The sequence below is a fragment of the Bombus pascuorum genome, chromosome 1 (genome assembly GCF_905332965.1).
Source record: "Bombus pascuorum chromosome 1, iyBomPasc1.1, whole genome shotgun sequence".
Classification (NCBI taxonomy): domain Eukaryota; kingdom Metazoa; phylum Arthropoda; class Insecta; order Hymenoptera; family Apidae; genus Bombus; species Bombus pascuorum.
In genome coordinates this window covers 3,926,837-3,952,848 of record NC_083488.1, presented here as the reverse complement: position 1 = coordinate 3,952,848, position 26,012 = coordinate 3,926,837, and the positions used below count along the sequence as shown (strand labels likewise).

Genomic DNA, 26,012 nt, shown 5'->3' with positions numbered 1-26,012 from the left:
TACATACTTAGGAATTCTTATGTATATATATATGTACCAGGCCGCAAGCTGGTATATTCATCGATAAAAAGTATTTCAGTTATATTTATTATTCTAAATGTAATATTGTTATATATAGTTAAACACCAATAATAATTAATATTTTGAAAATATACAAATTATTTTCTATTACATTTTAATACATAATTTAAAAAGAATTCTCTAAGTTCTTTTAAATAGAGGTTAAGGTAAGAAACATACTAATATTTTGACTGAATTGTATTGATATATTTCTATTTTGATTATATTTATATAAAGTTTTTTTATTATAGGTTGCATAAATATAGAATTATTTTGCAGTTTAAAGATATAGAATTGAATCCAAAACAGTTGGGACATGTCCTAATCTATCTGTTATAAGAAATAGGAAATATTGAGAAAAATATGTTTAATATCAATTCATCCAAATCATCATCACAGTTATTAGAAATAAATGAAAACAGAATGAGAAATGACATGGATTTGGATAACATAGCGCTTTACCTTATTGGTTCTAAAGAAAGGTTTAGAGAAAATATTATAATTCCAAGAACAGTGGGACCTGTGCAACTTAAAACTAATGAAGAAAAATTAATAGAAAGTGTAATGGAAAGTTGCATCTTTAAAAGTATTGCAAGTTGTGTTATAGGTATATTTATATTATATGCTATAAAATAACTATTATTTAGGTCAGTATAATTAAAAAAAAATTAGATTCGTAGGGTATGGCTTAGGAGCTGCAATAGGTTTATTCTCATCTAGTGTAAATCCAAATATGGCAAGCATTGAAAAACAGCAAACTGTTCGTGAAGTTTTTAGAGAAATGAAAACTACAACACTAGGTTATGCAAAAAATTTTGCTGTAGTTGGCTGTGTATATTCAGCAACTGAATGTGCGATAGAATCGGTAATAATTCTTTAAATTCAATATAAAGTTATAGTTTAATTTACATTTATCTATTTGTCATAATATTTTACAATTTCCCTTTAGTATAGAGGAAAATCTGATTGGAAGAATGGGACATATGCTGGTGGTTTAACAGGTGGAATAATAGGTCTAAGAGGTACTATTTTATGTTAAATTTAAATATAACTTTATATATTTATACTTGAATTTAATCTTGTGTTTTAGCTGGTGTGAAAGCAGGTTTAATTGGAGCAGCAGGTTTTGCAGCATTTTCAACAGCAATAGACTACTATATGCATAAATCTTAAACAATGTTATAAGTTACAGTAGATATATATTTGTATAAAAAAAGTATAAAACACTTTGAGTATGCCTGTACAATACATATAAAAAGCACAAGAACATTCTTAGTATAAAAATGCATACACATAAGTACAATAGTTAAAAAATAAAGTAAATTCACATAATACATCAATATTCATTGTACCTACATTCTTATAAATCTCTGCTTTTCAACATAATGTATTAATTGATCTTTTTTGAGATACAAATTATAAAATGAATTAAATGACTACTAGTGTATATTATTAATTAAAAATAAAATTATGTTATTTGAACATAATACTTTACATATTGCGAATATGTATGTAAACATATAAATCTACATTTTATATTTAACACTGCTTATCACGGCAAAAAGTAAATGCTGTAGTGTTTGCATATATTGAATGATTATTGACAATTTAATATTGGCAGTCTTAAAAATTTGTTATATAAAAAAATATACATAGAATGTTGGATGATATGCAAATTGTATACCTTTACTAATATTTTTGTCAATTGTGTAAAATATCAATCTCCATAAAATGTCATTATATATATATTTATCTATACAACAAATATTACTTCTTTATTATTAAATTCACATTGTACCTCATGAATCTTCTTTACCTATTTTAAAATGAGATTTTCTATATTTTATGTTATACTTAAAAAGACTATTTCTGCTTATCTTTATGTATTATATTATATAAATACTATGTAATATTTTACCGAATATTAACTGTATTACATTCGTTATTTTAAGAAGTACAAATTGTTTTATAATAGCTTTATTTTATAAAAAGATTATATACTATTTTTGATATTTGTATTTTAATAATTAAAATTATAAGTTGTTTTATTAAAGAAAAATATGCAAGGCACTTATTACGCATTCTGTGTTGTGTAATTATGAAATTATAGTTACTTTATCTATAATTAGTTTTCTGTACTTTGAATTTACTTTACTTGTCGATTTTGTTAACACATTCAATTTTATGTCTAGTTAATCACCTATAGTTTTCTGAATCAAAAATATTCAATAAAAAACATATATTTCTTGATTAAGATTGTCAAAAATAAATTCTTGAAAATTGTAAATTTATGTTTAAATTGTCTTGAATAGCATTAATTAATTAATCATTTAATACAACTTTTTGGCACCTGTAATGGTGAAGAATTAATTTTTCTTCACACATTTGTGCAGAAAGCATATATAATTAAGGTTGTTGTTGTTGCATTTGCGCCTGCATTACAGCCACTAGCTCCTGCATTCGTCGTAATTCAGCTTCTTTTTCTTGTAAAATACGATCCTTCTCCGATACAGAATTGCTTCTTTCAGATTCTGCAATCCTATTAGCAAAAGGATTGAATTAAAAAGTATGGTCCAAATATTTTCTTATAATTATAACATCATATTTACGTTTGTCTCCGAGGTGGCACAGGAGCTCCTTTTGCTAGTCTTTCACTGCGATAATTTTCATAATGTACCTCTTGAGTTACTTCTTGTAAATCTTGCATATGTGTGCTATAAATATAAAAAAACAATAAATAATGAAAATTCCCTTCAACACTTAATATATCCTTTTAAATAAATACCACATACATTAACATTGTCCTTAGTTTTATAAAATCACAATGATCTGGATTTTCAACTTCTACTACACCCCATGGATACAGTCGTCCACGTACTTTTCGTCCTTTTACTTCTAATAAGGTATTTGCTCCACATACGGCAAATGGAACTGCTTCTTTTAGTTGTCTAACTTGTTCTTTGTAATCTTCATCTTCATCGCTATCACAATCTGGTAAAGGATAAATCTTTATACCACTACCTTCAATTTCTTCCATAACTCGTTTTTTCAAACGCAGTACTTCTTTCTTTGTAAGTACATCAGCTTTTGCAATCACTGGCACAATATTAACTTTATTATGAAGTTGTTTCATAAATTCTATATCCAAAGGTTTTAGTCTAGTAAAGATAAAAAGATATATGAAGGTATCGATATTTTATACCACAATAAGAAAAAACATGTAATTAATATATCTTACCCATGTCCAAATGGAGAAATAAAATAAAAACAACAGTGTATTCTATTATCTACTATATTCCTTCTATTTAAACCACTTTCATCACGTAAAAATCTTTCAAATTGATCATCTATATATTGTATGATAGCTCTAAAACTATCTGTATTATCAATTGCATCTCCATAACCTGGGGTGTCAACAACAGTTAATCTAAGTTTGACACCTCTTTCTTCAATCTCCACAGTTGAGGCATCAAGTTTAACAGTTTGATTAGTTTTCTCTGTTTAGATTATATTAATATATTGACTATAATATATGTGAGACATATAAATATATAGTTGAAAATATATAAACAAAGATTAATTTACCTATAGCATCAGGAATTATACGTTCTGGATATAAATCAGTAAGGAACAAACTATTCACTAATGTAGATTTTCCAAGACCAGATTCTCCAACAACCATCAATGTAAATTCAAATCCTTTTTTTACTGATTTTCTATGGACTTGATTAGGTAAATTTGCAAATCCCACATATCCAGGTGTTTCAAGACTAGCAAACTATCAAAAACAAGGTAGAAGTTGACAAATCAAAATCGTATTTCAAATGCATATTTCGCAAAAAATATAATATTTAATAAATAATACAAACATCTTCTTTTTCATAATAAAAAAGTATGTAAAAATATAAAAAAAAGTTTACGTTTCAATTATATTATACCCACCGTTTTTACGCTTTCACTAGACATTTTTTCGTATTAATTCAATCTGACGGTAAGAAGACGTTAATATCGTTGCGTGCTGTCTTCAAATATTATCAAGAAGGATCAGAAACTGAATTCCAAGTTAACAGGCGCCGTATTGTGACAGAAGGCAAGATACCCGAAATATACGTATATATATCATGAATAGGATGAATAATAGGTTATTTGAACTTAAAATTTCCTGCTTTAATTGACATCACTTTCCTATTATTTGCATGCATTGAATAAACAAACAATATTATATTTAACAGAATTAAACACTTTTATTATAGATTCATTGACTACGAAACAAAGATATTGCACCGACTGTACAGGAAATGTTACGGTACATGGGAATATTGTATATCTGTGTTAGGAATAAGGAGGGGTACCCTTAGTAAGGGAGAAGTTTAGGCGTGGCTATCGAAATAAACTTCGGTATTCCATAAAACGTACTATGATTATAATTTTGTTTTTAAGTTACAAAATTCCTTAACATAAATTAATGTTAAGTATTTAATTTTAAGTATAATAATTGATCTTAATTAATTATAATCGTATATTCGCTTAATATTTAAAAGTTATATTAAAATTGAATATTAAATTATTTAATAATACAACTTACAAAATATTAAGAATGTTACACAATATTCGCAGTTCAAATTATACATTAATTTTATTTTCTGTTTCTTAATCTTCTAAAGATACATTACACAAATACAAGGCAAACGACTACTTTATTCAGGAAATAATATCATATACAAGCATAGTTTTATATAATATTTGTCATTAATTCAAGTTTTTCTTTACTTATTATCTCATAATCATCGACATCTTTTCAAATGATCGATATTTATTACTAGCATAATTAATTAATTCGTTACACAATAGTAATGCGTAATAATCAACACATTATCCTCATACCATTCAGTGATGTATACTTTTTTCAATCACTCAAATATTTTTTATTCTTTATAATTATTTGTTGTTATTTCACAAGCGCGTAAATAATTGTTTAATATTTTTTATCATATATGACTTTTTATATTAAACAATTATTTATAAATCATCTTAATATGCTCATACAATGATTGGTGTTAAAGTGAAACATAAAAATTATAAGGAAGGAAATGAAAAGAGGGACAATGTTTCTTGTACTCCTTAAAACAAAGATTATTCGAGTACGATACTATTAGAGAAGATCAGTTTTTATACGGAATCAAATGTATGTATGGTGATAGTATATATTTGTAATAGTTTGTACACATACCATCAATATTATTATAATCTGATACAAATACCCAACATGAAATTGACGTGAATATTAAAATGTACTTTCCATATCACATCATTATTCACGTGTATACACATATATATACACACATATAATTCAAGTTTGTGTGTGTGCGCGCACGTGTGTACATACATACATACATACATATGTATATATATATATATAACTGCGTACAAACACGTATACACACATATATATACATACATATGTGATACGATTGGCCATATGTATATATATATATATATATATATACATATATATATATATATAATTACACATAACCAATATTACTTAAGCATGGATGGTGCACACAATTTTTATTTCAAATTCCCAATTTATTATTATATTTTTTAAAACTAAGAAGTTAGTGTAAAGAGAGGGGGGCACTCGATGAAAAATTTTTATTTTTAATTAAAAATGTCAAATACGTCGAACTTAAGAATCTCATGAAATCACTTTTCATTATTATTGTGGGAAAGATTCCCCTTAGGGATAAATAAAAATTATTCCAATTTCATCTCAGAAGAGATTTTCCCCACTACATTCGAGGAAACTAGGGGATCTTGATTTTTGTTTTCAAATATTTTTGTTGGGAAAGTTCCTTTCCCTGAAATTTAGGGAATCAGAAACTAATAATGATAATGTGTTTACTTGTCATCAGTATTAATTTTTTCCTCCCGAGGTTTTGCACCACCATAAATTGAGCTTGATTTACTTGATTCTGCGATTGCATTTATTGGATCTTGAATTGTTCTTGGTGCTAATACCAGACGTTTCCTTCCACTTGTATCAGCTGTAATAACAATATTGGGAATTATTTTTATTATTTTAAAGATAAAATTTCAGTAAAATATTTATATACAGACAAACCTGGAGGTGGATCTTTGTGAAATGATTCATCATGAAATGGTTTTCGGTCAGACCCAGTTCCACGAGGAGGTGGTCTATTGCCATATGATTTAGATGACGCATTACGTGACCATTCTCGACTTCCACCTCCTGTATCATCATTAAACTGACTATAGTTAGCCCGGTTACCCCTCATGTCCCATGTACTACCTTGTCTACCAGCATGACCTTGGCCTTGGCCTTGACCTACATAGCCTCCTGCACAGTTATTATATAAAGTTTAATTTCTAATAACAATATGCCTTTGTGTATATATATACATATATGTGTATGCATATACAATATAAGAATTTATTTTAAAACAGTTATTTAAACTAAAATTTGAAATCTTGCATTGGAACTTTAACTACTACTGTATCTATCAAATTAGTTTATGAAGTCCAACTTAAAATATTTATGATATACGTTATGCAAAGCATAACGCTTACTAGAATACATAGATTTGCTTCCAAAATCATCACCATATCCACCACGGCCACCATCTCTCCCTCTAAAGCCTCCTCCACTACCACCGCCACTGCGACCTCTTCTGTCAAAGCCACCTCCTCGATCATTTCTTTTACCCTCTGCTACATCTATTTTGATGACACTTTTATCTACTTCTACTGCTCCATCCATTTCCAAGGCAGCTTCTAAATCTGCCAATTCTTCAAATTCAACATAACAAAAACCCTTAAACCTATAAAAACAAAATAAGATAATAAGTAAGACAGTGATAAGATAATAACTTTGACATTACAGAAGATGTATAATATAATCATATCAAAATTAACTTACCTATCAGTTTCTTTATCTTTAACCAATCTGATTCCTTTAACATTAAGTTTTTTGAAAATTTTATCAACATCTCCTTGTACAATTCCATTTGGCAAATTTCCCACAAATGCGGTATAAGGTGGTTCCGTTGGCAATGGTTTTCTGCCACTTCGATATCCACCCCCATAATCTCTGCATAAAAGCAATTTACATTTATACACAGAAATTTTGTTAAATTCGATATTGTTTTATAAAAACATTTTATGCACAGAACTTTGTACAAATTTTATACAATTAATATTCGTAAAAGAATATAGCACCACTTTTACGTTTCACTACTTTTTAACCTCATTTAATAAAAAATAACATTGAACACTTCAGAATTGATACATAGTAATTTAATATTTCAAAAAATTACACAAAGTTTTGTTTTCACTTTTAAGTATTAACTAAAGAATAGCAGAAGTATGTGGAATTTTATAGTTCTGGCACTCATTTAGACACTAACTTTCTTAAGCACATATTCTAACAAACTATGTAGAGTTAATTACTTTTGTGTATTGTATTCAATAGTATTTCTAAACAAATGGGTTGTATATATCGCACGAATTCTAAGTTAACATTTTCGTTAATAATGCTACGACTAAGATAGACTATTGTTTGGCCGGCCAAAATAAAGCCGCGTGTCGAAGGTACCATATCTGCAAGGTGCTGCGCTGCACTCTAATCGAAACTCACTTAACCTTAAAATCGTAAAATTATTAAAGAAAAGGAGCATTCTTGTACCAGTTCGATGTAATGGTTAAATATCACCCTTGCTCTATATCGAAAAAATCTCAATAACTATCGTACACCAAAGAAATTTTACCCTATACTTGCCTTAAATCTTCGTAACCACCTCGACCAGCCATATTGCATACACGAAACTGACCGGGACCGCGCGGGTCGAGTACAATACTATGTTCAAGATGGCACTTCTCTAATCACTAAAGAATTTGAAATCGTGAATCTATGCAAACTTATTTAGTTCAGGTACCGTTACATGTATTAGTAAATTTTGACAATATTTTATGAAACGATTAAGAATCTGTAGTGGGGAATACAATTGCTGCTACTTTTAATATGAATTTGTCGACTATTAGATTATGATAAGTCCTTTTTAGAAAATAATTTATTTATGTAGTTGGGTTGCATAATATTACTAAAAAATTTTATTTATAGCAATTCGACAGTTTTAGAAAGGTACGAAATTTTTAACGAAAACGATTGACAGTCTATGTAATTAAAAAATGAAACGTACATTTTTAATTTCATATTCTATTCATTATTTGGTTCATTTAAATAACTATTATTGCAAGATTGTTAAAATATTAATTCGTTCGATTGTTTTGACATTTTTCTCATCTAGGTACCTATTAGATTCACATAGTTCTAGTTGAACTAAAGCAAGATGGCAGACGAGACTATGCACATGGTAGAGGTTGTTTCAAATAACTTTGAAATGAAAGATATAAGTAAAGTAGATTGTGCAATGCTTGATTATTTTACTAAACTTAGAAGTGAAGTAGAATCAGAAAGAATACATGGTGGGATTGCCTTATTAAAATATTTAATTCAACAAAATTCAGTAAGTATATATTTCAAGATAACCTTAAAATAAATCGTTTTTGTATAGGATGAAAAGTAATCAGTGTTTTAATCGATAAATTATTTATAAATATAATGTTTTAGGAACACAATGATAGTCAAGAATTTAAGTATGCTATGAGAAGGCTTATTCGAAGCCTAGGCTCTTCAAAAACCAGTTCACGTATAGGTTTTTATACGACTTTGACAGGCTTTCTGACGATGAATCCTGATACGTCCATAGAAAATTTTTTATCTATAGTAGACAATGAGTTACATCCAGTAAACAGCAATAGCAAAAGTGTAAGAAAATCAATTTGTTTTATATTATGATAGTAAGTATTTTGTATTTAGTATCAACCATATCATTTCAGGAAAATGGTGACATTTATATGGGACGCATATTGGGATATGGAGCATTAATAAGGTCTAAAATACTCTCAAAAAGCTCTAGTGCAATACAACTACAAACTATTCAAAATCTTATCAGTACAGGCAAACAACGTAGTTATTTATCATTTGTTTCTGTTTCATTTCTTGTTGAATTTGTGAATCAAGTTGATACTAATTGTATTAAAAGATCAATTTGGCCAATTATTGAAAAAGAATTTGGCAAGCCATGGGCAGAACAAACATTAGATTCATTTTATGCTTTGTTAGTAATAAAGAATAAGTGCCCATCACTTGTAAATGATAAATTTTCAAAAACACATTTTGGTACAGAACATATTGTTACTAAAGAATCCATGAATGATATAGTAAAAGTACTATTGGTAAGTATAATCTATAATTTGATTTATGCATATTATTTGTAATAGGTATATTAACTAATACATTATTAATGCTTAGGGCTTATCAAGAATTATATCATGTCATCATCCAGTATTCAAATTATTTTGTGAGAATTTAAAATCAACTGATCTCATTATCGACTTTTGGACTCATATAGATCAGAAATTTGCAAAGCCATCTAAAACTGATGAATATTTAGTTATACAAATCCTGAAATTGATATTGTCAAATATCGGAGATAAATCTATACTTCCGTCATTATTGTCACCAAACTATGTGCAGCATATGTTAAAAAAATGTTCTGGATCTAAAAATCATAACAAAGATGAAGTACTTCTTGGATTTAAAGAAGTCTTAAATTTGCTAATATCAGCTACAAACAGTGATGATACTAAACTAAAAATACAAATTGCTGTATTAAAGAAATTAATATTGTATCCAGGTGATTTAATGATCGAGAAAAAAACAGGTACAAAAATAATTCAAATGCTTACTGGAAATTTGGACTTAGATGGTATAAAGAAAGTATCAAAAATATACAGAGGTATAATTGAAAATACAATATCTAGGAATAAATCAAATTTCAAAGCTGAATCTTTTTGGACAAATGCTGAAAGAATTTATGCTGCTCATTTATTAACAAGGTATTTGATATTTCGAGAGGTGGCATCTAATATGTTTCATCTTTGGTGCAGTAATTTACATATATTTCTGAATATATCTAATTTGTTTATTATGTTTTACTAGATTAATAGGACACTCTAAAACGCTTATGGATAGAGAATGGAGATTAGATCAGTTGAAGTTTTTATTTACTTATGGATTATGTGAAGTGCCTAATGTTGGGGTAGATCTAGCTCGTAAATATTATTTATATATTTAATATTATAATATACGTATATATTTTTTGTTGCTTCTGTAAATTGTACCTTTTTTGTTTATAGCTCAATTTAAGGAAACATTTTATCATGCACTAGATCATAAATTACCAAGGTTGAACGATTTACGAAGTATATTAAGTGAATTAGTTCATTTTGTAAATATTAATTTGAAAGAGCAAACATTGAAATTAAGGAATCCACTAATGAATGAAGCAAAAGATTCATGGGAAAAAGTGATATATTCAATAAAAAATTTAGAAAATAATTCGAGAAAGACAGAAGCTGTACCAGTATTTCATACAATGAATTTACACATGGGTTTACAATTATTCTCAGACCCACAAATGGCAATTATGGCTATTGATGAACTGCAAAGTTGTTATGAAAGAGTATTAAAACAGACTAAAAAGCATAAAACTGGTAGTAATAAAAAGCTAAATGATGAGCCAGAATGGGTAGAAGTAGTTGTTGATTTGTTATTATCTTTTTATTCTAAAAACGACCATTTGTTACGATCATTAGTGGGATGTGTTTTCCCACATATTTGTTCCTATGTAACGCCAACAGCTATACATCAAATATTAGCAGTATGTAAATGTTATAAATGTAATTAAAAAATTAGTGATTCTTATATTTCGAATTTTCTATTTCTAGGTATTAGATGTAACAAATGAGAAAGGACCACTTGTAACAAGAAATGGTTATGATAATGAAGAAGAAGAAATTTCATCAGATGTAGCATCGAATTCTGACAGTGAAGAAGATGATAAAAGTGATGAAGAAAATACTAATGATGAAATGGAGACTTCGTCGGATAATGACTCTGATTCAAATGAAGAATCAATGAATGAAAATGAAGATGAGACATTAACTGATAGATTACGAATGGCAGTAAGTCAAGCATTAGGTGATGTTTCCGTTCAAATGGATGATGATGATATAAATGTAGATAACATCGGCGAGGAAGAAGGAAAACGATTAGATGAATCATTAGCAGCAGCATTTAGAATTCTTCGAGAAAATCGTCAATCGCGATCCAAAAAACAAGAAAAATCAGCCCAAGCTTTAACCCATTTCAGAATTCGAGTCATAGATTTACTAGAAACTTATTTAGAATGTGCCCCATCAATGGCAATTGTACTTGATATGTTACTTCCTCTCTTTACCTTATTAGAATATTGCATAAAAGATCCGTATCAAAAACCTCTTTATAATCGAGTTCGATCTTGTTTAAAAATATTATCGATGGTAAAAAAATTTAAAGATACAGAAAATGTTGATGAAGAATTATTAATAGTAATATTAAAGGTAATTATATAATACTTCATATCAACTTACTTGAAATTATACTTTATATTAACATATAATTAGAAAAAAAAATTGTACATTTTAAGGCTTTAATAGAGAAAGGAGAAAGAACCACATCAATTTATCATGAAATGAGTGATAAATTAGCTGAGTGCTGTACATTCCTCGTGAGATGTGCGCAACAAGCTAGTGTATCTACAGATACAATAATTAAAATTTATGGAGAAAATTTAACGGCCTTTTTCAAAAAAAGAGATTGTGTACTATCCCCTGTATTATTTAAGAGCATACTACAATTACAATGGGAGGGTAACTGGCAGCTAGCTCCTTTACTGGTAAATTTTTGGTTTTTATTTTAGTAGATTGATTAAGTATTAAGTAATAAATAATTTTAATATTTCTTTTTATAGGTTGACTTTGCTTTTGATAGTACTGTGAGGTCTTTTCGTAGAGGATATGCTCTTGAATTTTTAACCATATTTTATAATAATGGTCGATTAGTTCATTCAGATACCAGACATTCTGATATAAGAATAAAACTGGAAAAAACGTTATGCAAAAATACTATAACCACACTCCAAGAAATAATTAACATGCATAAAATTGAAAATGAACAAGTTGTTACATCTAATGGCACTGCAATAGGAAAAGAGGTCAGACAAAGATATATTTTTCTTCTGTTAACATTATTGCGAAGCGTCTACATGCATCATTTAAAACAAGCATGGAATTGGAATGACATTGGGAATATACTCACAACATACAGAGCTCATGTATCACTTGCGAAAGATACAAAAGTAGCATACAATAGATTAGCAGTGCAGATTGGAATTCCAGTGAATATGTAAGTATACTAATTGACAAAATTTTATTAATTAATTTTATTGTTATATTGTTATATAAAATTAAATAATAATATTCGTTTTATTATCTTAGATCACAGAAAAGAGCTAAAAATAAACAAAATGCTATGGTAAATGGGGAGATCAAAGATGCTAAAAATAATGTAGAGCAGTTAAATAATACACAAGAAAATAGAAGTATACAAAGCGATTCAGATACTTCTACGTCACAGAGGCACGAATTCAAAAAAAAGAAAAAAAATAAAAGTAAACAGAGAGATAAACAATTATTGAAAAAGGAAGCTCGGATGTTGCGTCAAAAAGTAACGTCTGAAGGTTTTGAACCTTTTAACTTCAGTTCTTTTGCTTTTAATGATCAATCAGATAAAGATGTATCACTCTTTGAGAACGGAAATTCTCAAATTGGACAGACTAGTTCTAATTCTTCACAAAAGAGGATGCTCAAAAGTATATCAGGTGGTAATAAAGCGAAAAAAAGAAAAAGTACGCAAACTGCTTGATATATGAAATAAAAATGAATTGTTATTTTTATATAAGCATTTATAAAAGTATGTATTAAAGAGTCTTTTTTGTACAGCTTTAAAATATATAAATAAACCTTTTACATAAGCTATTAACGTTATATTAATATATTAAATTATATTAATGAACAAGTTTCTTCCACATCTTTTATTGTAAATTTTCATTTCGTGAAAAATATAAATTTATTCTAAATAATGTATGTTAAAAAGTATATGAAATCATTTTAACGTTACGTTTCATGGTATTTTAATGGTAGAAGAATTGCTTATTAAAAATAATAACATTCTCCACCACTAAAAGTTTAAGTTGTGGGACCTGTACGCTATTGTCGATACCTATTTATATGCACGCGTACGACTATAGTTTTAGTCATAACTTTCGAATTAGAGGATTGCTTGTCCTTTATACTTTCTGATTCTACATGTCGTAAACTACAAGATTGTAAAAAAGTTAACAATTTTTGTTCTCCTAAAATAACATTAATTGATATTTGTGTAGTAAATATTCTTTATTATTGTGAAAATATAACCTAACTAAAATTAAAATTAATATACTCATATCATATTAAGGTTAACCACGAGATAAGAATATTCCCCTACAAAATATATATTGTTCATTTAATATTTCTAAATATATTTTTACGTAAATATTTGAATTTTTATCTGTAATAAGATGAAAAAGGGACTTAAAGAAGTGAACACAAAGAGTGGTAAGTGGTATGAAGAATATCCTAAAGAAGAGGAACCATGTAAACATTCAAAATCTGAAATAGAAATATTGAATTTAAAAGATGAAGCAAAAAGATATTTAGATGCAGAAACTTCTGTTTACCAATTAAAAGAATCAAAATATACTGATTCAGAAACAGCATGGTTACGAACAGCATTAACGCAAGGTACAACCTCAGATAAAGTAGCAGCTGCTATCGTATTAGTGCAAGACAATCCAAAATACAATTTAACTCGACTTACAAAGCTTATAAATCAAGTACGAGTTGCAAAACATAATCAATGCAATATGATCATAAAATCTTTAAAAGATCTGTTTTTATCAGATCTACTTCATCCTAAATTTAAATTATTGAAATTCGAAGAACAAAATTTAGATGAACTTGACAAATTTAGTTCTGGAGATGCACTTATTAAATTAGGTGTAGCAAGAAAAAAACTAATGGCTCATTGGTATTTTGAAGATCAATTACATGAACAGTATGAACATTTTGTAATGTCTTTAGCTAGTATTGCATCTGATACCGTGGATACAAATCGTGAAATAGCAATATCAACGATGAAAGATTTATTAATAGGAAATGTTGAACAAAAACACAAGTTATTAGAATTGATTGTTAATAAAATAGGAGATCCAAGTAGTAAAATAGGATCTAAAGTTATATTTTGTTTAAATAAGTTATTATATGAACATCCCAACATGAAACTTGCTGTATTGAGAGAAGTTGAAAAATTATTATTTAGAAGAAATGTAGCACAACGTGCTCAATACTATGCAATATGCTTATTGACGCAATTTCTTCTAACTAAGAAGGATGAAAAGCTTGCTTCTACACTTATTGAAGTCTATTTTGCCTTTTTTAAAGCTTGTTTAAAAAGGGGAGAGCCAGATTCTAGAATGATGGGAGCAATTTTAGCTGGTGTAAATAGAGCATATCCATTTGCAAACATGGATTCAGATATGTTGAATGATTATATAGACTCTGTATACAAAGTTGTACATATTGGATCTTTTAATGTTTCTTTAAATGCACTTAATTTATTATACCAGGTAAGTATGTAAATTATAATATATTAATTATAAGGTCCAACATTTTTTTTTATTTTTTTTGTTCCTGTAGATTACAGGTAAAGATGAAGCCCAATCAAACAGATTTTATTCAACCTTTTATCGGAAATTATTAGATCCACAAATTGGGGTGGCAAACAAACGTGCACTGTTTCTTAATCTATTATTCAGAGTTCTCCAAAATGATCGTAACAAACAACGTTCATATGCCTTTGTCAAAAGAACTTTACAAATCATATTATATTTTCCTGCAAATATGGCATGTGCTACTTTATATGTAATATCCCAAGTTTTACAGGCACATAAGGAATTAAAAACTCTATTATTAAAACCTCGAGATTTTATCAAAATTGAAAATGAAGATCTTGAATCTAAAGATAGTTCATTAAGTCCAGAAAATAAAAATATCTCTTATCCTTCTAATGATAGATCCAAATTAGAAGACTCCATTTTATTAATGAATGTTGTATCTGAATACAATATTGATAAGGAAATTAAATCTGAAAATAAAACAGGAAATAACATAAAAATTGATTTCAATTCACATAAGGAATATGACCCCTTTTGTCGCAATCCCCTTTATGCTGGAATAACTAGAGGTTTAAATACAGAGTTCATAACATTATCTAAGCATTATCATCCAAGTGTTGCATTATTTGCAAATACTATTCTTGAAGGTACTTCACAGTATAATTATTTTCATATGTATTGCATATAAAATCAATTGTAACATATAATTTTTATTATTATAGGGAAACCAATCAATTACACAGGAGACCCATTAGAAGATTTATCCTTAATGCGTTTTCTAGATCGTTATGTTTTTAAAAATCCAAAAAAGTTAGAAGATAAAAAAGTGCAGAGAAAGAATGACCCTTTAGCACATCGTGCAGGGTATACACCTAAAGGTATTAGATGTGTACCAGTTGATAGTATGTCATATCTCAATGAAAGAGAAGAACGCATTCCAGTTGATGAATTATATTTATATCGATATTTAAAACAGAAAAAAGAATTTAAACACGAACTTAAAGTTGAAGACGATGATATAGAGAGTGTTAATAGCGAAGAATTTGACAATATGTTAGACAGATTAACAGATAATAAAGACTTTGGAGATTTAGATATTGCAGCTGATATTCAAACTGGAAGAAAGAAGAAAGGTATGTATCTATTTTTTGTAATTTACTTTTAATCTAGAAATTATTTTTAAGATATTTCATATTATATGAAAACTAAAAATAAACATTTATTATATTTGTAGATATTGAGGAAGAAGATGAATATTTTGATGATAATAAAAGTGAAGATAGTAATAATTCTCATGATATACATGAGTTAGAAGAAAATATAGATAAAGATGATACTGATGATGAATTACAGAATTTAAGTGATATTGACCTAGATGATGACGATGATGCTAGTGAGTTAGAGTTTGACGAAGATATTGATGAAGCTTTGGATGACAATATTCAATCAAATATAAAGAAGCAAAATAAAAATTCAAAAGGAATTGATAGCAACATATTTGTATCAGCAGAAAAATTTGCAGAAATGTTAGAAGAACATAGTAAACAAAAAGGTAAAACTGGTGGCACAAATGCATTTAATACTTTGGATGGTGCAAGTTCGAAACAAATAGAATGGGAGATTAAACGACATCAGAAACTCAGAAATTCTTTAAATAGAAATAAACGGAAAGGTTCCAAGATTTTTAAAAGAAATGTAAAAAGGGTTAAACATTAATTATAAAATAAATATATTTTAAAAGCTTTTATATAGCATGCTTTTCTTTTTGTGCTCGCTGTCACCAGAAAAATTGTGTATGTTATACGTTAACAATCTTTCAGTAGTAACAAACGTATTAAAGATTTAAGGAATTTATAAATTACAAAAAATGGATGCTTTAATTGATACGTTATACAAATTAAGGAACTACATATATACCTATATACTAAAACATTTTTTTACTTTACTTTCATAATTACTAGACACGAAAACATTAATCTACATTACATTGTTGATACTGAATGTTGTAAAAAAAATAATTTAAATCGTTAATAGACAGTTAACATATTTTCAATTTGATGCATTATGTAAAAGATTAATTTACAAAAACAGTAAAAAGATTTATTTTTTTTTTTTTTTTTTTTTTTTTTTTTTTGACAGAAATATTCGATACTTCCACTATAATAACACTATTATCTTATGTAAAAGTATTTTTATCATCAAAAAGGTTTTTACAAATTAAAAGATTATTTTCATTCATATTTCTGTACTTACTGTACACTGTCACATTGTATTTGAATAAAAATAATCAATTTCAACTTCTTTAGCAACCGCAATTATCGTATAATCATGTTCATCAATTTAAAAGTTAATTGCAAATTAAGCAATCAGAGGAAAAATTACATAAAAAAACACGTTACATTTGAAATACATACTGTTCTAATTTACATTGGACATACTAAATTTTATATTTAAATTAACAATGAAAAATAAACTTTTTATTGATCCTTATACAAAAATGTAACAGTTGCAAAAGAAGTTGCGAGTATAGACTTTATGGAAGTATATTTCCTGTTTTTAAGATTAAGAGTAATTATATTTTGACTAACAATAACATAATAAGGATGGCCTATCTCTTAATTTTTAAGTTATCAATAACCATAAAAAAAAACATTAAAATTTATAGTATGACTGTGCAATGATCAATAAATCTTCATATTTTTCATTTTGTACACGCTATTTTTTATATACGACATATTCTAAAGCGTGCTGTGTATGTATATCGGAAGGCTGAACGCTACTCTGCATCAGCTTTTACTGAACTTTCTTCGTCATGAGCAGGGCTATGCCATGTCAATCGTTCTTCATAAAACTTTATCACAATTTGCGGACATTTCTCATTAGCAATTCGAGCAGGTACTAAATCTGCATCATCTGTTCCTTTCCATTTCATTAAAAACATCAATTCTCCACTTGAATCTGTTGCACCAATAATTCGTTCAGGTTCTAAATTTCTGTCAAAACCTATGTGCAATTAAAATGAAGTAATTAAAAACATGTTATATGTATATTATTTAAATACATGGTTTAAAGAGCTAAAAATAAATTTTACCTTCAGGTTTCTTATCTTCAGTCATTTTTTTCTTAGTATGAGTAAGTACAGGACCACTAGATGAACTTTTTCGTTTCTTTTGTTCTTTATCTTCATGCCGCTTACCAGTGGCAGCTGCTTCTTTCTTTTTACGTTGTTCTTCAAATTGTGCGATTAGATCTGGACAATCAAGATTTTCCTCTGGTTCCCATGTATTTTCTTCATTGGAATATCCTTTCCATTTTAGAAAATATTCAACCTAACAATATATAGTTAACAAACAGTAATCTTAACGAATATATAAGAAATATATATGTATAATATATATTCAAAATCACATACTTTTCCTTTAACCACTCTCCTATCTAAAACTTTTTCAACGCTGAATTCCTCTCCTCCTGCGCTTTCTCCAGGGGATGATTCCTTCCCTTTGCTCATTCTGTTTTAATACTGCAAATATATTTTATACATAACAAAGGATGTTAAAATAAAAATTATAAACCAAATGACTAAAAAACAGTATTGACATTGAATATACAGTCATAGTCAAAATAATTCATTGTATGTAAATAATAAATTCATACGAAAAATAACTGGAAAAATTATTTCAGTATAAAATAACAATACATTCAATAATTTTGTAAGAAAAAGGTTCAAAGATGCTAAGAGAAACGACCATGATGCAAAATGGCGGTACGACAGCCGGGAAGCAATCAAAGATTTTTCTTGTGAACTTACGGTAAAAGCTAATCGCTAATGAATAATATAAACTAATATTAATATTAATTATGATTATATCTGTAACTGCCTGGCCACTATTTTTAATTATAATACTTACTTAAAGGATAGGTACAAATTGGGTAGAGATGCAACTACGATTGATGCGGCGGGCTTTCTGGCGCTTTAGCGTCTTATTACCGCGTTGCCGCGAAAAATAACAGTGTGACCAACATATCATTCGCAAATGATTTTACAAATTTATTATTCACTGAAGTAAACAAATATTTTATGTCATTGACATTTCTTTATAAATAGTTATTAATTTAAAACACAAAACATCATAATAATTACAAAAATGGTATCAAAATATAATACATTTTTACTATAAACAAAGGTTTTTGTTGGAGTGTTAAACATTAAACATTAAACTCATTATACATTAAACTTTTCTTAAAGAATATCATGTTGTTTGGTATCGATCATCATCAAACAAAATATGAAACTTTTTGACTTGCAATACAATAAATATTTTGTTTAATATTAAAAATATTGAAGTTTGCTGATGTACTACAATCAATTCTAAAATTAATTGTTCTAACAAATAATTTAGCCAAATAATTAATATTTTAAATCTTTTATAAAAATTATAATATATACTATTATAACAAGAAGCATTATATACAGAATAGTATTAAAAAGTATTTAACGTTAATTAAAGTTTGTATTGTGCATGGTATTAAAGATTATTTTTGTAGATGGCACTATTATGTAAAATTTTAATATCGATCTTCCACTCTTTATAAAAGTTATGGATTAAACGGCGTTGTAAGTTTGGAGTTTGGAGTTGGCATTGTTGGCATTGTTGGCAAGGACTTTCAAGGTATTGTTAAAATAGAATTTTGTAAGGTAATAGTATGTGATCAAACCATGTAGTTTATTGATATTAAATAATTAACATTAAAATTTAATTATATTTTATAATTAATTTGCAGATTAATACTCAACATGGCTGCCCGATCAGTTATTAAATATTTACGTCCAAAAACTGTTATATCTCAAATTCATAGATGTGCTTCACTCTCTGCATTTGAAATACAACATAAAACCCCAACTATTAAAAAGGTAATGCCCATACCAAAAGCTCACTATGGAGGACGACACACAGTTACTGTTTTGCCTGGTGCTGGAATTGGTCCAGAATTGATGACCTATGTAAAAGAGGTACAACAAAATTTTTATATACTTTTAGGAAAAAATGATCTTTTAGGTATATGTCATTACTTGTATACTCTTTAAATTATTACATTAAATGTCTTGTTAAATTTTTAAACAATATGTTAAAGCAGGAAGTCTTATATAATCTTTTTATATATTTTTTATAGGTTTTCAGTTATGCAGGTGTACCAGTAGATTTTGAAGACGTAGATATTGATCCAAATGCAGATGACAATGTTGATTTACATTATGCTATTACATCAATCCGTAGAAATGGTGTAGCATTAAAAGGAAACATTGAAACTCGTAGTACAGAAGCTGGTGTACTTTCTCGAAATGTTGCTCTTCGAAATGAGTTAGATCTTTATGTAAATGTCTTACATTGTGTATCATATCCTGGAGTAAATTCACGGCATAAAAATATTGATATTGTTATTGTGAGACAAAATACAGAGGGGGAATATGCTATGTTAGAGCATGAAAGTGTACAGGGTGTTGTGGAAAGTATGAAGGTGATTACAACTAGTAATTCTGAACGTGTTGCAAGATATGCATTTGAATATGCTAAGCGAAATGGAAGAAAAAAAGTTACCACAGTTCATAAAGCAAATATAATGAAGCTTTCTGATGGGTTGTTTTTAGAAACATCAAAAAGAGTTGCAAAAGATTATCCAGATATTATTCATAATGATATGATTATTGATAATACTTGTATGCAATTGGTCTCTAATCCACATCAGTTTGATATAGTGTTAACAACCAATTTATATGGGGCAATTGTATCGAATGTAGTATGTGGTTTATTAGGTGGTGCTGGATTATTATCAGGTAAAAATTATGGTGACCATTACACAGTGTTTGAACCAGGTACTCGTAATACTGGTACAGGCATTGCTGGGAAAAATATTGCTAATCCTATTGCAATGTTAAATGCTGCTGTTGATATGTTACGTCATCTTGGACATAAGCATCACGCTACGTTAATTCAAAATGCTATCAATAGAACTATTAACCAAGGTATACATACTCGTGATCTTGGTGGACAAGCTAGCAGTAGAGAAGTTGTTGATGCTATAATGAAATATATTAAAACAGCATCTGATTAAGACTGATACAGTGTATCTTGCTAAACCTAATATGAGAGGGAGAATTAAAAAGTAAGTAGTATTTGTATTAAAATGAAGTATTCAGTATTTGAAGTTAGTTTTTATTTGATTAATATTTATTTGAAAATAGAATCTAAGTACTACTTTTTACATAATTCCAATGTTTATTGAGACATTTATCATATCACGATACCAGTTCTTCTATTGCATAGTTAAAGAATTGTCGTCCAACTTGCGATAACCATTTTCACGTCGCACTTCGACCTTTTTCATCAGAGCCGTATCACTTTGGAACGCTTTTTTTTATTGGCCTGAAGACATCAAAGTCATAAGGCGAAAGGTCTGGGTCTAGACTGTACGGAAGTTGCTATACGTTCCACTTGAATTTTTCTAGTATATTCTTCGTGGATCGTGCCGAGTGTGAATGTCCGATCCGACGAACGCGATATGTTTCACGATTGATAACAAATGAAAGGCAATCGTTATGTCGAAAATATCAATATAATCTTAGAACACAAGTATTGAGAAATGTTGTCACTTTGCTGCCAAGTTTCCTCAAGATATTTTTAATACACAAAAAGTTATAGATGAATGCAACTTACTTTTTGACTCACCCTCGTAATAATGTAGAACCATATATATTTAATTTTGCTTTTTAGAAAGAATATTCATTGTATTTGGTATAATGTTAAAATATTATTGCAATTGACAGCAGTAACTGTATTCTCTACTTAAAACGAATTCTATACAATTATGTAAATCGCACAAAATTATAACAATTTTTAAGTAAAATGACAAATTTGATACCTGTATTATAATGATATTTCATGTAATATAAAGACATTGTAATATACTGAATTATTAATATTCAAAATTTGTAAAATATATGCTATAAGAACAATTATCAATAGAAATTAAATATTGTAATTATTCTTATAAGACGTGTTTGAGATGTAAATTTTTTTTATTTACATCTGAAATATTTTCTGATGTAAATAAAAAATATTTTCTTGCAATTATGTAATATTTATACATGTCTTTAATAATTTTATGCTAATGATAACTCACTGAACAAATGATTTAGAGTACAATATATCCGAGGACTTAATTTAATTTATTTCATTTACAAGATGTTTAGATAATGAAAAATATTTAGTATTAACAATATTGTATTATAGAATATGTAAAAATGATTAAAATCTTGATCAGTGAAAATCCTATAATAATTCAATTTTGTAGAAGTTGTAATGCTAATTCCTCGTCTACTTTTAAATCTGCATTGTCTATTTCATGACATGTTCTTTGTTTCTTCTTTTTCTTTTTGTATTCATCTTGTGTTATGAGTTTTCTTTTAGGTAATCTGTAAATGATAAAAAAATATGTGTACCAAAGATAAAATTAATATTAGAAATAAAACAAATATATTTTTGTAGACATAATGAATTTAATACAAGTTGTTAAAATGCGAACCTATGTATGCTGCTTTCTTCTTCACTTTCCTGTGTTTCTGGAACATTCATAATTTCTTCATAATTTTCTTGCTGCTTGCCATAAATTTTATCTGGATCTGGTAACCAGGATAAATCTAAATCACTGTCTGCTTCCTCACTAGCATAGTCGTTTATAGTATTCTTAATTTCATCTTGATCATCTTCATCATCTTTATCATTTATTTCCTTCCTGCTAGCTTTTAGTTTTCTTTTTTCTTCCCTATGTTTTTCTTTTACTCTTTCTCTAAAGCGTTGCTTATCAAATTTATCTTCTTCGTGTAATATCTGCTTAGCTATTTCTATGTTAATTCCAGAACCTTCTTCATTTTCATATTGTCTAGCTAATTCGGAAACTTTATCTTTAGAGGGATTTAGTAATTCCTGTAAAGTGAAATATGTTATGATTGCACATTTGAGAGATTTATATTTATAATTAATGGAAAAAGCAAGAAAAAATGAATCAAACCTCTCCTCTATCATCAAAAGTAATTTTTTTATTTGGTACTATTTTTTTTCGAAGAATTTTTTTAGCTATTGCGGCTTTTGTAACGGCTTTCTTTTTGTTCACATTTTCGTCCTGTTCATCATTGATTTCAATTGGTATATCATCAAGGTTTATATTTTTTCGTTTCACAGTTAATATATCATCATCATCGCTATCATCTGTATAAAAAAATAAATATATTTACATAAAAAAATACATAATTTGATAAATTTTAACATTTATTTTTATACCAAATGCAAAGTTATTTGGATTCATTGTCTGAGATCTAATTTCTTCTTCTTTATTTCCTTTATAGTCACTTATTTGCTCATCTACATTGCAGTTTAATTTATCATTAGCAGTAAATTGTTTCATTTTTTCACTATTTTTATCAGATCGTTGTTTTTGTTCTATTCTTTGAAGGAATCGAATTCTTGGAGGTATGGCTAAACCTAAAGATCTAAAATCAAAAAATTAATTGCAAAACAATAAATCAAAAGTTGCTTATGTCATTAAAATTATTATTACGCGTATTTATATATATATATATATATATATACTATACCTTGCAAATAAATCGGTATTTAATGCACGAACATTAAAGACTTCTTTATCTTTCATTAAGAAGACTGATTTTATATATGATACAAATGCTCTTTGAGCACTTTCTTTTAACAAAACATCCCTTGCTAATAGTGCTTCTATTTTACGTTGTGGAGATTGCAATTTATTTGGATTAATTCTAAATACATATTATTTGAATATATAAACATTATAAGTTGTTTAATTATTTATTTAAGAAAGACTTTTAACTCACTGTATCATGGATATTGGGATTTTGCGTTCTTTAAGTTTCTCAATCATTTTTTCTTCAGATGGTAATAAAACCAACAAGCATTCACCATTTCGTTGAAATCTAGCTGTTCTACCAGCACGATGTATATAAGCATTTACATCTTCAGGACAGTCCATTTGTACAACCCAATCCACAGCAGGGAAATCTAAAATTTATCTAGATTATGAATAGCAATATTCAAGCTAATTCAGAATCACGTGAAGAATCATTCTTTTTCCTTACCTAAACCACGAGCAGCAATATCAGTTGCAAACAAAACTGCAGATTGTTTTTTACAAAAAGTTTCGTAAATCTCCATTCTTCTAAGTTGATGTAAGGTACCATAAAGTGATAACAAACTTATACCCGGTCTTAATCGACAAAATACTTCAAATATATATTTTACCTTAAAGATAATAGATGCCATAATATTATTTTTCATATTTAGTTGAAATAAATTATAACAAATATTGCTATACCTGCTTACAACTAGAGAAAAAAACAATAATTTTTCGTTTTAAATGATTTCGTATGAATGACCATAACATTGAAACTTTGTCTTCTAAAGCGCAAACAACATAACTTTGTTCAAGTGCTTCAGGTGTGGTATGTGTAGCATGTTCATGAACAGACACATACATAGGATCTTTCAAACTCAATCTGGCCAAGTCTTTTACAGACCTGTTAAAAAATTAAATAAACATAATCTAATAAGTATAAAGAATGATTATGCTTTACTTCTTTTTTAATATGCATACTTTGTTTGTGTTGCAGAAAATAAAAGAGTTTGCCGTTTTGGAGGTAGATTCTCAATAATAGAATTCATGGTTTGCTCAAAACCCATATCTAAACATCTATCAGCTTCATCTAATACCAATACCTACAATTGTAATAGATAAAAGATATAGATAAATAAAAATACATTGTTATTATTTAATTATTATTTATCTGTATAATGATGATTAAGCTAATTAACATTTTCACATTTAACGATCCATTTACATTCCTGTATCTATTTACCTGCATATTTATACAATCAAATAATGGATTTTCATCCATATGTTGTAACAAACGACCAGGAGTACATATAACAATATTGCATTGATCCATACGTCTTTTTTCAAATTTTAGATCTTTCCCACCAATGATAAGACCAGCAGAAATATCATGATGTTGACCAACTTTTCTTAGTGTTTCATATATTTGATAAGCTAGTTCTCTGGTTGGTGTAATAATAAGTGCACCGAGTCCATCTAATCTTGTCCATTGTTTGCAATACAATATCTCTAAGACCTTAAACAATTTAAGACCTTTATTATAAATTTTTGTTACAAATTTCTTTATTAAAGTATTACATAAATTTAATAAAATCTCTTACTGGAATAAGAAACGCCAAAGTTTTCCCACTGCCAGTTTTTGCTGCTCCTAATATATCATTTCCACGCAATGCTAATCCAATACTTTGTCTTTGAATATCTGTCATTTCAATATAATTATTTTCTGTCAGACCCTTCAAGGTTTTTGGTGAAAGTGGAAGATCTGTAAATTCTGTTATTTTCGTTTCATCGATCTGTAAACATATAAATCTTATAAAATCTTACAAAATTTTACAGACTTGAAAAAAAGGATTAGAACTTACAGTATCATATTTAGATTGTAGATTAGTAATTATTTTTGTTTCAGGAAATGGTTTTTTCTTCGTATTGTAAATTCTCACTTTCTGTTTTTTTGACATTGTATATTAGATTTATCTGAGATTGTATAACCTATATAACCTATCTATGAGGTTATGTGAACAACCGATGTATATAATTACAACGCCACTGTACAACTAGGCGCTAACTGCAACAGTGTTACTTGAATTACTATAGACATGTGCATATCAAGAATACATATTTGAATATTTAAATAGAACAGCGAAGTACATTAATATTCGTATTTAAACTATATGCAACGAATACATTATATGTATTTATAATTTTCTTTAAAAGCGGAAAAGTATACGAAATATAAAATAAATAAAAATAATTATTTGAATTATTAATTTTTTTAGTATAGTATATGTATGTATATATATCTGCTCTTAAGCTTTTAACATTTCTTTAAAAGCGAAAAAGTATACGAAATATAAAATAAATAAAAATAATTATTTGAATTATTAATTTTTTTAGTAAAGTATATGTATGTATATATACCTGCCTTCAAGCTTTTAACAGATAGTACATACCATCGGTAATTTATCAATAGAATTAATTAAATGTTTAAGATAGTAATCGACCTTACATTATAATATA

At 27.7% G+C, this 26,012-nt stretch overlaps 8 protein-coding genes across 12 annotated transcripts in view; 4 read left to right on the top strand and 4 right to left on the bottom strand.

The window, feature by feature from the left end:
* Positions 1–21: 21 nt before the first annotated feature.
* On the top strand, positions 22–1,392 carry LOC132913648 (mitochondrial import inner membrane translocase subunit Tim22). The gene is made up of 5 exons (XM_060972136.1): positions 22–227; positions 312–667; positions 741–925; positions 1,010–1,082; positions 1,151–1,392. The coding sequence occupies exons 2-5, from the start codon at positions 424–426 to the stop codon at positions 1,231–1,233; spliced, it is 585 nt and encodes a 194-aa protein (XP_060828119.1). The 5' UTR covers positions 22–227; positions 312–423; the 3' UTR covers positions 1,234–1,392.
* An 890-nt stretch (positions 1,393–2,282) lies between these two features.
* On the bottom strand, positions 2,283–4,430 carry LOC132913421 (septin-1). The gene is made up of 6 exons (XM_060971767.1): positions 4,003–4,430; positions 3,646–3,838; positions 3,299–3,557; positions 2,853–3,218; positions 2,670–2,774; positions 2,283–2,599 (listed from the first exon to the last, which is right to left on the bottom strand). Exons 1-6 carry the CDS (start codon positions 4,024–4,026, stop codon positions 2,467–2,469), a joined length of 1,080 nt encoding a protein of 359 aa, XP_060827750.1. The 5' UTR covers positions 4,027–4,430; the 3' UTR covers positions 2,283–2,466.
* A 308-nt stretch (positions 4,431–4,738) lies between these two features.
* Positions 4,739–8,084, bottom strand: LOC132913538 (eukaryotic translation initiation factor 4H-like). Of its 4 annotated transcripts, none has more exons than XM_060971971.1 (6): positions 7,859–8,084; positions 7,001–7,171; positions 6,652–6,902; positions 6,374–6,421; positions 6,185–6,313; positions 4,739–6,107 (listed from the first exon to the last, which is right to left on the bottom strand). In XM_060971971.1, the coding sequence occupies exons 1-6, from the start codon at positions 7,888–7,890 to the stop codon at positions 5,962–5,964; spliced, it is 777 nt and encodes a 258-aa protein (XP_060827954.1). In that variant the 5' UTR covers positions 7,891–8,084; the 3' UTR covers positions 4,739–5,961. The 4 variants fall into 4 exon arrangements, with proteins under 4 accessions (XP_060827954.1, XP_060827962.1, XP_060827938.1 ...); XM_060971979.1 differs by having other exon boundaries at positions 6,685–6,902; positions 7,859–8,079; XM_060971955.1 differs by having other exon boundaries at positions 6,185–6,421; positions 7,859–8,081.
* Positions 8,085–8,402: 318 nt separating this feature from the next.
* LOC132913687 (myb-binding protein 1A) lies at positions 8,403–13,071 on the top strand. The gene is made up of 10 exons (XM_060972198.1): positions 8,403–8,606; positions 8,711–8,908; positions 8,980–9,378; positions 9,455–10,041; positions 10,145–10,257; positions 10,342–10,865; positions 10,933–11,586; positions 11,673–11,921; positions 11,997–12,430; positions 12,523–13,071. The coding sequence occupies exons 1-10, from the start codon at positions 8,430–8,432 to the stop codon at positions 12,947–12,949; spliced, it is 3,762 nt and encodes a 1,253-aa protein (XP_060828181.1). The 5' UTR covers positions 8,403–8,429; the 3' UTR covers positions 12,950–13,071.
* Positions 13,072–13,313: 242 nt separating this feature from the next.
* On the top strand, positions 13,314–16,539 carry LOC132907003 (CCAAT/enhancer-binding protein zeta). Its single transcript, XM_060959752.1, has 4 exons — positions 13,314–14,750; positions 14,821–15,445; positions 15,521–15,931; positions 16,033–16,539. Exons 1-4 carry the CDS (start codon positions 13,644–13,646, stop codon positions 16,512–16,514), a joined length of 2,625 nt encoding a protein of 874 aa, XP_060815735.1. The 5' UTR covers positions 13,314–13,643; the 3' UTR covers positions 16,515–16,539.
* The window catches only part of LOC132907299 (chromobox protein homolog 1-like), a 194,306-nt gene continuing 184,797 nt past the window's right edge, over positions 16,504–26,012 (bottom strand). The window contains exons 1-4 of one of the 2 annotated variants that reach the window (XM_060960287.1): positions 18,707–18,831; positions 18,211–18,318; positions 17,890–18,127; positions 16,504–17,801 (exon numbers count right to left, since the gene is read on the bottom strand). In XM_060960287.1, coding sequence (XP_060816270.1) covers positions 17,575–17,801; positions 17,890–18,127; positions 18,211–18,306 — 561 coding nt within the window. In that variant the 5' untranslated portion in view covers positions 18,307–18,318; positions 18,707–18,831 and the 3' untranslated portion in view covers positions 16,504–17,574. Of the gene's footprint in view, positions 17,802–17,889; positions 18,128–18,210; positions 18,319–18,706; positions 18,832–26,012 lie in introns of those variants that run through there. The other variant, XM_060960378.1, reaches the window with a different exon arrangement.
* Positions 19,313–21,688, top strand: LOC132906572 (isocitrate dehydrogenase [NAD] subunit gamma, mitochondrial). The gene is made up of 3 exons (XM_060958914.1): positions 19,313–19,468; positions 19,581–19,809; positions 19,971–21,688. The coding sequence occupies exons 2-3, from the start codon at positions 19,594–19,596 to the stop codon at positions 20,907–20,909; spliced, it is 1,155 nt and encodes a 384-aa protein (XP_060814897.1). The 5' UTR covers positions 19,313–19,468; positions 19,581–19,593; the 3' UTR covers positions 20,910–21,688.
* LOC132906499 (probable ATP-dependent RNA helicase DDX10) lies at positions 22,005–25,567 on the bottom strand. Its single transcript, XM_060958785.1, has 12 exons — positions 25,358–25,567; positions 25,097–25,288; positions 24,739–25,011; positions 24,477–24,598; positions 24,198–24,399; positions 23,962–24,124; positions 23,701–23,884; positions 23,449–23,625; positions 23,135–23,343; positions 22,866–23,062; positions 22,380–22,780; positions 22,005–22,269 (listed from the first exon to the last, which is right to left on the bottom strand). The coding sequence occupies exons 1-12, from the start codon at positions 25,451–25,453 to the stop codon at positions 22,137–22,139; spliced, it is 2,349 nt and encodes a 782-aa protein (XP_060814768.1). The 5' UTR covers positions 25,454–25,567; the 3' UTR covers positions 22,005–22,136.

Bases quoted from the DNA above. Each gene is read 5' to 3' on its own strand.
- LOC132913648 (XM_060972136.1), top strand. From the start codon at position 424: ATGTTTAATATCAATTCATCCAAATCATCATCACAGTTATTAGAAATA. The intron at 668-740 runs GTATATTTATAT...TTAGATTCGTAG, and splicing joins TATTGCAAGTTGTGTTATAG to GGTATGGCTTAGGAGCTGCA. The intron at 1,083-1,150 runs GTACTATTTTAT...CTTGTGTTTTAG, and splicing joins TGGAATAATAGGTCTAAGAG to CTGGTGTGAAAGCAGGTTTA.
- LOC132913421 (XM_060971767.1), bottom strand. From the start codon at position 4,026: ATGTCTAGTGAAAGCGTAAAAACG. The intron at 3,558-3,645 runs GTAAATTAATCT...TAATCTAAACAG, and splicing joins TATAATTCCTGATGCTATAG to AGAAAACTAATCAAACTGTT. The intron at 3,219-3,298 runs GTAAGATATATT...TATCTTTACTAG, and splicing joins ATTTCTCCATTTGGACATGG to ACTAAAACCTTTGGATATAG.
- LOC132913538 (XM_060971955.1), bottom strand. From the start codon at position 7,890: ATGGCTGGTCGAGGTGGTTACGAAGATTTAAG. The intron at 7,172-7,858 runs GCAAGTATAGGG...GCTTTTATGCAG, and splicing joins GGTGGTTACGAAGATTTAAG to AGATTATGGGGGTGGATATC. The intron at 6,108-6,184 runs GTTTGTCTGTAT...TTGTTATTACAG, and splicing joins TCACAAAGATCCACCTCCAG to CTGATACAAGTGGAAGGAAA.
- LOC132913687 (XM_060972198.1), top strand. From the start codon at position 8,430: ATGGCAGACGAGACTATGCACATGGTAGAGGTTGTTTCAAATAACTTT. The intron at 11,587-11,672 runs GTAATTATATAA...GTACATTTTAAG, and splicing joins TATTAATAGTAATATTAAAG to GCTTTAATAGAGAAAGGAGA. The intron at 12,431-12,522 runs GTAAGTATACTA...TTATTATCTTAG, and splicing joins ATTGGAATTCCAGTGAATAT to ATCACAGAAAAGAGCTAAAA.
- LOC132907003 (XM_060959752.1), top strand. From the start codon at position 13,644: ATGAAAAAGGGACTTAAAGAAGTGAACACAAAGAGTGGTAAGTGGTAT. The intron at 15,446-15,520 runs GTACTTCACAGT...TTATTATTATAG, and splicing joins TGCAAATACTATTCTTGAAG to GGAAACCAATCAATTACACA. The intron at 15,932-16,032 runs GTATGTATCTAT...TTATATTTGTAG, and splicing joins AACTGGAAGAAAGAAGAAAG to ATATTGAGGAAGAAGATGAA.
- LOC132906572 (XM_060958914.1), top strand. From the start codon at position 19,594: ATGGCTGCCCGATCAGTTATTAAATATTTACGTCCAAAAACTGTTATA. The intron at 19,810-19,970 runs GTACAACAAAAT...TATTTTTTATAG, and splicing joins TGATGACCTATGTAAAAGAG to GTTTTCAGTTATGCAGGTGT.
- LOC132906499 (XM_060958785.1), bottom strand. From the start codon at position 25,453: ATGTCAAAAAAACAGAAAGTGAGAATTTACAATACGAAGAAAAAACCA. The intron at 24,400-24,476 runs GTATGCATATTA...ATTTTTTAACAG, and splicing joins TTTTCTGCAACACAAACAAA to GTCTGTAAAAGACTTGGCCA. The intron at 23,626-23,700 runs GTGAGTTAAAAG...ATATGTATTTAG, and splicing joins ATCCCAATATCCATGATACA to AATTAATCCAAATAAATTGC.